The 9,868-nt window shown below is 31.4% G+C and overlaps 2 protein-coding genes across 2 annotated transcripts; one reads left to right on the forward strand and one right to left on the reverse strand.

Annotated features, from left to right (window-relative positions):
- Positions 1-3,061: 3,061 nt before the first annotated feature.
- Positions 3,062-7,418, forward strand: LOC120073270 (uncharacterized). The gene is made up of 2 exons (XM_039026009.2): positions 3,062-3,686; positions 6,176-7,418. The coding sequence occupies exons 1-2, from the start codon at positions 3,374-3,376 to the stop codon at positions 6,298-6,300; spliced, it is 438 nt and encodes a 145-aa protein (XP_038881937.2). The 5' UTR covers positions 3,062-3,373; the 3' UTR covers positions 6,301-7,418.
- On the reverse strand, positions 4,756-9,846 carry ZAC (Calcium-dependent ARF-type GTPase activating protein family). The gene is made up of 9 exons (XM_039026008.2): positions 9,569-9,846; positions 8,779-8,853; positions 8,570-8,651; positions 8,277-8,352; positions 7,722-7,885; positions 7,170-7,305; positions 6,735-6,860; positions 6,497-6,592; positions 4,756-5,323 (listed from the first exon to the last, which is right to left on the reverse strand). Exons 2-9 carry the CDS (start codon positions 8,816-8,818, stop codon positions 5,042-5,044), a joined length of 1,002 nt encoding a protein of 333 aa, XP_038881936.1. The 5' UTR covers positions 8,819-8,853; positions 9,569-9,846; the 3' UTR covers positions 4,756-5,041.
- Between the last annotated feature and the right edge of the window lie 22 nt (positions 9,847-9,868).

The raw sequence follows: 9,868 nt of genomic DNA on the forward strand, positions 1-9,868 counted from the left end.
GACTTTATGTACTAACTTAGTCACAAGAATGTTATAGGCTCGATACCACATTGATGTGAGGAACTTTCATGCATGTTGGCTCGAAAAGTGAGACAAGACCAAAAGAAGTGGGCTCGCTCTCAAGTCGATGAGAGACCTGCAATGACGACAAATGCATGTGAATGTCCCACACCAACAATTTGCATGATAATAAAATGATATTTCCTATTTCACTTAACAAAAAATGAATTCAAACTTCCAAAAATATACCATCCAAATTAAAATTGTTACGAAATCGACAACTAAAGAATATAAAAACGTAAAAAGAATCAACACAGAGATATATGTGGTTCACCAACGGTGTGTTAGTTACGTCCACGGGACAAATAGAGAACAGTATTGTTAGAGATAATGTTTTCTAAATACACCAACGACGCCTCTAGGATTAGAAAGTTTATATGCACACTACTTTAAACCCTAGGGTCATAATCGTAAATAACTACAAAAATTAAATATACGAGACTCCATATTTAATTATTCGAAACACCAACAAACAAATTCAAGACATCTCAACAAAAACAAAACACACAAATTAATGAAAAAAAAATTCCATAATATCAATACAATAATCCAAATACCATCCCCTCTCTACTCTAAGAGTAGGTAATTATCATATAAATTTATAATCAGAACCTAAACTACATATAGAAATTAAAATTTAGAAGACTGTCTCCAATATTATAATAACGTGACGTTTTGAATACCTATGTTATACAATTTACTTCCACTTTCTAAACACTTCTCAAACCTTTTTTTAATATAACAAATAAAGGGCATGGTGATTTATGAAGAAAAATGGTCAATTCCTATTAAAGCTTCATGATGCTCAATCCTCCTCAAGATTCGATGTTTTATATTTATTATACATAGTTGCAAAGTTGGAGAAAACAACAAGCACATGGCACGATAATGGAACAAAAATATTTGATTTTGTAATAATTAAATATGGGTTAAATCAATTATTTAGTGTCCCAACTTTTAAGTTTGTGATCATTTTCTTTCTATAAACTTTTAAAATTATAAATTTAGTATTTAATAATTTAAACTCTTAAAATTATCCCTATTAAATATACAATTGACAATCTAACATTCTATTAGACGTAAAATGAAAATTTATATCTAATAGGTGAGTTAGTTTGTGAAAAAACTTAAATTTGTCAGTGACATATGATATACAAAATTGAAATTTCGAAGAATTATTATATACAAAATTAAACGTTTAGGAGACTTATTAGGCATATGTTTGAACATTATCGACTAAATAAAAACAAACTTGAAAATTGAAGCATTGTTTGGTAACCATTTTATTTTTATTTTTTATTTTTTAAAATTAAGTCTATAGACACTACTTCTACCTCCAAATTTCTTTACATGGAATTGATAGGGAACCGTAGCTATGTTATCTAGTTTTCATTAATGGTTTAAAAAACCAAGCCAAATTTTGAGAACTAAAAAAAGTAGCCTTCAAAAGATTATTTTTGTTTTTAAAATTTGACTAAAAATTTAATCATTGTACTTACAAAGATGTAAGAATGAAATAGACTTAATTTTTTTTAAAAAAAAAACAGATACTAAACAGAGCGTAAGAAACTGAATGATAATTATATTTCAATTTAAATTATATTTTAATTTTCATGCTAATTAGATTAAAAAAAAAAGTTTTGAAACCCACATGCAATAAATCATATTGATACATGTCAACAAGTTGAAGTTGAATGACAACACAAAATATTTTAATATTAAAGAATTTTAAAAAACTATTTGCAAGTTTAGCGGGGAAAAAAGATGCATATAAAACTCCACAAACTAAATAATAATTTAAAATTTTGTTTTGTTTTCCTGGGGCACCGAATATTTTTTTCAATTTTTTTTCTTAAGAAAAAATTAAAGAGTAATTATTTAAAATAGTGAAATTTTTCTATATTTTTAAATAAATTGATTGTTTTTTTTTTTATTTGAAAATCGTCTAGAAGTTAACTTAAATACAGATTAAAATTTAAAAAAAAACTAACATCTTAGTTTTAAAATTTTTTTTTAAATAAAGACGACTTCAGAAATAAATTTCTAATCAACGTCTCAATTATTTTTATATTCGAGTCAATGGATCAAATTTTCAAATCATTATTAGAGTTGGTACAAAGCTACAAATCTTGTCGAGTGAAATAGATAATTTTGGAATAATCGTGGATTATTTATTTTATATTCTATGATTCTATCTTCTATAATTTGTTAAAAGAATTATACTATATTATTATGATGTAAATAAAATAACATTATTTATGTTAATTTGTGAGAAACTTTAAAAATCAGACACTTAGATCCGTTTGGATCGTAGACATTATTTCACGAGTATAAATATTAAATATCTGAGATTTGAATATCTGAATTTTAAATGTCTAAGATAAATAATGTCTGTGTTTTGATATGGAGGATAATTAATAGCAGGAAGTTAGGTATGTGTGTACAATTTACTAATTTTGTATATAGAAATTGGTAAATTGTAGGTGAATTTACCAATTTTGTATATAAAAGTTAAATAATTAATATTTGTGTAGAATTATTTTTCAAAATATCATTTTGGTCTATGTTATTTGAGTTTCATTCTATTGTAGTGATAGTCTCTATATTTTCAATTGTCTATTTATAGTTCAACAATTTAATAAATCTTAAATTTGTTCCAAAATCAAATTTTATCAAACCTAGTGACATAATAGTAATACTTTTCATGCAATAAAAAGATAAAAGATAATACGAATACATTTCCGCTAATAGAGATCAATTTCTTTGAAAAATGTCAATAATAAACTAATTAAATGAATTAATTTTAAAATTTATTGAAAGAGTAGACATCAAAACTATATATTTTAGACCAAAATAAAACAAAATCAACCTTTTTATTTGGTAATTATATGAAAAAATAATAAAATTATAGACTAGATAGATTTCATACGATGGTGGGGCGAATCATTCTATGGAGATGGATCACTAATTATGAAGACTTTTGTAAATGGGTCGTCCGGAAAATGTTGTTTCTATTTGGCTCATAGAAATGCGATGCTTGAGCTTATGGCATTTTGCACAAACCTTTTTTTCCAAACTACCAAACAGACGAAAAAAGATTTTAAAGCGCTTTGGTATGCTTCCCCTCTACGCCAAATCCCAATCTTCATCCCATCATTGTCCTTTAACAACTCTCAATCACTCTTTCCCTCTTCTTCAATCAATTCCCTATTTCATAATTTTATTTTTCCTTTCCCCCTTATAATCCAACCACTAGCCATAGCCAACCAAATCCACCCCCAGTCTTCGCTTCACCCTTAAGGAATCAGCGACCATGATTCCGATCAAATCAGTGGCGGCGATCGTCGCGTTCTTGCCATTGATCGTCGCGATCGCGGCAGCGCTGGAGATACGGCCGTCGGAGCACGGATTGGAGTTTCAGAGCCCTCCGCCGGCTGGAGACAAATCTTCGCCGGAGATGCGATCGTTTTTCGGAGGAATATCATCGCCCACACCGGAAGTGGAATTGCCGTTGCCGAAGACGATGAATTCGAGCGAGTCGCCGGGATGGTGGACCCACCGTGACGGTGGAGATAAACGAGTAAGAAATGCATTATTGGTAGCGACGGCGGCTTGTGGAATTACAGGTGTGACTTTATTAGTGGGTTCTACATTATTCTACATTTATAAGGTCAAAAATCAAAGATCATTGCCGTTATCTACAAATAATAATCACAAATAAATATGATAATCACAATTATGGCACCTCTACTTTACAATAATATCACAGATTTTAAAAAAAAGAATTTAATTCCGGTTCTAATTTTTTTCTTACTTTGTATGAGAAGTCATATTCATTATCAAAAGTTAGATAATTTTATTGTCATTAATTCTTTTGTTGGGAATCTCTACTCTCATAAGAAAATAATATTCTCTACTACATTTTACATGTAATTATGTTAACGTGTGGGGACTGGAGATATTAAACAGTATTTCAAACAAATCTTATAAGATTTGAAATTAAAATAATTAGAGACACTATACCTGATTATTGATGGAATCATTTTGAAGTTTTATTATATTTCGTTATATATTACTCTCCCTTCTCAAAAGAATGAATGATAAACTGAAGGTTGAAGCTTTTGGTGTCAACTTTTAAAATCGGGACAGATGGACATTGATTTAGCAGTGATCGTGATGAATACTAGTTAACAATATTTTATTAAGAGTAGGGTGATAATTCTAATTGTACCTTCAAACTTTTAATCATAAAAATTAAGTCCTTAAACTAATGCACGTTTTAAAATTGGATTCTAAAACTTACTTCATGGTGCAAATTGTAACGATTGTATAAGAGTTTGAGAGTTCAATTTTTATCATATGAAATATAATTTCTATAACCATTATAAGTTTAAGGATCAAATTTTAAAATTTATATAAGTTTGAAAACTCAATTTTTATACTTGAAAGTTTGAGAGTGTTATTACAATCGTTATCATACTTCAAGGATGATTTTTGCAATTTGTCCTATTAAGTATGATGGTTACTTAATTTCGAGTAAAAAAAATTGAGTCAATTGATAACTATTTTGTTTTTCATTTAGTAATGATCTTTATACATCATTAGAAACACGTGAAATTGAAGTCAAATTTCAAAAACATGAAAATCAAAGAGCTCATAACGTAAACAAGAACACTGAGAATTGAAATGCAGAGGTTTAAGTTGAGTTTCAACTCCAATGGTTTTCAAACCATCATATTTCATGGGGTTGTAGTGAATACTTAGGTTAGAACAAGGACAAACCAAGTGAAAGTAGTGATCAGATTTTGAGAACAGAAAGCATTACAACAACTGACCACAAAGTATGGATAGGCAAAAATTTCGGCCCAATATAGAGAAGAAAAACAAATAAAAGAAAGGAAAAAAAATACACAATACCAATGACTATACCAAATAACTAACCACTCGTATTTTAATAAAATTGGGAGGGATTTATATGTACCTATTGTTCAAGAGCCATCCATTCTAGCTCTAGATCTAGTTCTCCTGATTCCACATTTTGAAGCTTGAGAGCTATCTCTTGCTTCACCTTCCCATCAACAATATTAACGGTGCTATCGGTTATGAGAGCGTTATCGTGCGATTTCAGCCATTTTCCAATTTGCATGTTTGAAAACATTCCAGCATCTCCAAATGCCATCGCGGATGTTATCAAGGGCTGGAGATCAATCTCTGCTTCTCCCATTATGTCGTCTGCTGAAAATGTGTCGTAATCATATACTTGCTGCAATTTGGTGACAAGTAGAGTAATGTCAATAACAATTACAGTAGATTTTGACAAAGTAGAGTTGTGTCACCCCCATTGATGTGTTTGCATTGCAGACACATATGATATGTGAAATGTGATGGATTAATTTGTCATGTGCATCATAATTAGAGAAGATGCCACATTAATTCTAATAAATCAGCAAGCTGCGATTTGTCAATTTGACTAAAGAGTACAAGTGGGCAATAAAAAAAAGAGAAGTGGAGAGAGGGAGAGAGGGAGAGAGGCCATCACGAAAGGAGCTTGGACAAGAGAAGCTGACAAAACAACAGAAAGTATCCAGGAAAAAAAAACAGAAAAAAGAAAAAAAGAACGAGTCTAATTGTTGGTAATAAGAGATCAAAGATAATAGCCAAACCGAGAGCAATGAACTTCACCGGAGACCACAGTAATGCATCAGACAATAAAAGGAAAATGATCTTTCAGGTCATATGATCATCATGGACCACAGTAATGCATCAGAAAATAAAAGGAAAATGACCTTTCAGGTCATATGGCGATCATGGTTTCCGCAGAGGAAAACCCAGGTAAGGAGATTGTTGAACTTTGAAGATTACTAAAATTTCCCTCTAGCATTCTCTTGTGCAATTAACATAACGTTATACATATTAGCAAGATGTATATGTACCATTCACATAAACCATGATTTCAATAGCAAGAAAGATACGTTAGTACCAATAGAATAGGCAGTCTTGCTACTATACTAATGGCCGGCGTATAAGATGTCAGTTATCCCAAATTACTAAGTGCAAGGGGCAGCTTTTTAGGCTTAAAATTTGAACAGAGAATGTCCTATATTGTGTGTTGCAGATAAAATAACTCGAGGAACAGGTAATTTTCAACCAAATATCAATATGCCCTTTTTCCAGAATTGGGAGATGGGTACTACTTCCACTAACCGATGTGTGCTAGATCTGATATCGACAAGTATCTAAGAGCACACTTGCCATCCGGACAAGATGACAGGTATATTACCATCTCATACAAAATGTTTCATGCATACTGAATATAGATAGAAGATAGAACTCCAGATGGTAGTTAAACTAATCGATGGGAAACAAACTTCAGTTATTATGTTAAGATTAGAATGATTATGGGAGACCATGTAGAAAGAGCTTTAGAAAGACTTACCAACTTTATGGTTCCAAAACCTTGAGGTACAGATAGCGTCAGTTCCTCATTCCACACAGGATTCAAGTTGCTCCTGACTACACTTGTCTGGACAGTCTAAAAGAAAAAACAGCATAATGTTATCATCTACACCAAGGTGATAGAATATCACAATCATCACTTATTAACGTGATCAAAATCTATGGCAACAATGTACAAATAGATGTTCACAAGGAAAATTAGTGAGAAAACTACTAACCTGTTGTCCAAGAGTCATGACTACATAAGGATCGCTCGACATCATATCCCTGATAGCTAAGTTTGTTCCTTTAATCACTTTGACCTTCAATAATCCAATATATTCTACCATACCTTCCTGTGATTGCTTTAAATTACAGAGATAGCAGAGTTTTAGTAATATAAAATTTTTAAAATAAAAAAATAAGAAACTTTACTATAGGCTGGATAGTCATTACCATTAGTCAAAAACTAATTTACACTTCCACATTAGAAAGTAAACATGCCCTAAAAATGTTTATATGGTAACCAAGCATGAAGGGGTATTTCTTCTCCAATCTTAATTTTAGGAAAAAAGGTGTGAAATATTACAATGACCTATGATGATGCTGTTTTCCTTAATGAAGGTATATAATTTAAGGAAAACTAATAACGAAAAGGTATAGCAAGAACTCACTGATTTTTGTGAAGAATTTGAACGAAAACTATTCATGATCTTTGCAGAAAAGCTTGCTTGAATATTGCTTTTGGCAGAGTTGGATGATAAAATTCTCAAGCTTGGTTTCAGAAATTCTTGAAGTTCATATTTGGACCTGTAATAAAAAAAATCATAATAAATAAATAAAGGAACCACACAAAGTGTGAAATTATTTGCAGTGACCATTAGTTGAATGGTTTCTGTTGAAATTATTAACATAGTTGACTATTGCCTGCCTATTGAATTCAATGCCTCAAAGTAATATGCTGATGAGTAATATGCTGAAACATCAATGAAATTGTTTCTTATCCAAAAAAAATAATATGCTGATAATTTAAGGAACTATAAAGGACCAGAAAAAATAATACCACAAAAGACCAGAAACAAATAACAAATGTAATAAGTATTCGTTCTTAAACTTTAATAGAAAAAAGGCAAGTCAAGTCAACAAGTGCATCGCTATAGAGAAGATGAATAAAACAAGAGTCCCTTAACATGTATACATTTCACCGTGATTCAATCATTTCTAACCGGATAAATTTTGAACGTTGTTCATGGGTGGCATCTGGTCCAGGTTTTGAATATCCCTCAGGGATAAAGGCTTCATAAATAGCATTTGCAGAAGAATTTCCTCCAACTTCTATCATGGCATCAATTTCATCATCATTCCATTCATCTAACGTCACTGATAACACCTGGTCCAAATCAAATAACCATGTTAGAAAAATATGTACACTGTTGTAATGTTAATAGAAAATGAAAATTAAGAACTTGAAAAATATCTTGCAAGAGATATACATGGAAGTAAGAAACAAAGGAATTATAGACAGCATGTTTATATTTTACACAACAGATAGCCTGTTCGTTGGAAGTGAAAACCAAAGAAATTTTGAAAGTCAAATTCAACGCATCCCTCATGCAAAGCCCACCTCCCCAATGGAAGAGCTTCAATATGCTTGGAAATTTATTGAGAGATAAAAATTGCGGGAGAAAAGAATTATTCTCATGCGATAATTGTTGACTAGTGCATATCAGGTGATAACCTTTCCACATAATGTGGAACCAACAACCATTTTTTTTTTTCACCTTTGATATATGTGTACCAAGGCTTCTGTGAACACCACAACATTTCAAGCATATAAAAACTCCAATATTTGCTGACCTGCAAAAGAACATCCTCCTACTGTTATTGAGATTAAAAGAAAAGGCCTGGTTAGCAGAACAGGAAACTAAGATACAATATATCTAAATCCAATTCAATAATCTGCCTACAATGTAATCATTATGTCCTTTCATTCACATCCTTAGCTAATAATTCCTAGTTCTCCAGCAGGGTATAACATTTCATTCAGTTTGGCAAGCCATTGAACAAAACTTACGCCCATTTAGGATCTGCAGCGCGACAATCTGCACAAAAGCGATTATCCTTTAGAAGCAATAGGTCCCTTAATCTTCTTTTGCCTGCACAAGACAATAAAAGGCCTAACATTATTTTCAAGGCCACAAGAGATAAAATTTATGCATGTGTAGAAAATAGTTTAATCGGTTCATATATAGTTTGATTCTTGAATTTTAGTAAGGATACCACCTGAGCCAGGCCTCCCAAGTTCCATTGTGCGATTATTCATTGCTCCGCCAGTAATAGACGATCATCCAACAAATCCTATGGTTCAACAAGCCGCTTGAATAATTTAACCCAACAAAAACACACACAGATACACACAATTCTAAAAAGATATAAATTTACAGTAACGTTTCTTCTGATAATGAACACATAAGATTAGTAATTGGAAAAAAGATAGAGTAGAATAAAGTATAATTTGAATTTAATTGGAGGATTACATGCCAAAAGCGACTCAGTCCAAGGAAAACGAAATTGGAAGAGTTTTTCAAAACCTCAGATGCGATCATTCCAATGACGAGAAAAATTAGCAACCAGAATTGACTTGAAATTTCTATTATTTCCTCCCTAAAGTTTCCTCAGCTCTAATACAAGCAAAACTTTGGGACTCTTCCATCGGGTGAAATGGAAACATAATTTACAAAATGAGAAAAGCCCCAGAAAATTACATCCTCCCAACATTCAAACATTAAATGTGGTAGATACATTCAGATACAATACAACTAAGCTCAAAAGTTTCCTATAATAATGAATCGCTAACAGGAAGAGGGTTCCTGTATAATCTGGAGAAGAATTCGAAAAATACGCTCAATCAACATCTATACCCAAATAAACAGGATTGCTAAAGATTGGAAGAATTCAAAAGAAACAACCCAGAAACAAAATGGGAAAGAAAACGTAATCAAATCGAAGATTTTTGTTATTCTCAATGATTGAAGCATGCAGTCAAATGATCCAAGTAGAAAATCATAAATACCCGGTGAGATCGATGCTTGAACAAAATCGCCGATGAGAAATGGAGAAAAAAAGGGATTGGGTCGGAAAATCTGAATCTTCAATACCCTGTTGATGTGGATGATTGAAATTTGCAGAACTCTCTTCTTCCACCCTCTTTTTTTTAAAAAATATTTTCTGTTTTATTATTTATTTTTTTTTTTTTTTTTTGTTGGGGGTGGGAGAAGGGGCGGTTTGTAACTTTGAGAGAAATGGATTGGAATGGATAAGAATTATTCAGTTTTTTTTTAATATATATATTTTATGAGAATATAATAATATA

Source organism: Benincasa hispida, chromosome 3 (genome assembly GCF_027475165.1).
Source record: "Benincasa hispida cultivar pf3 chromosome 3, pf3_genome.v1.1, whole genome shotgun sequence".
In the NCBI taxonomy this organism is placed as follows: domain Eukaryota; kingdom Viridiplantae; phylum Streptophyta; class Magnoliopsida; order Cucurbitales; family Cucurbitaceae; genus Benincasa; species Benincasa hispida.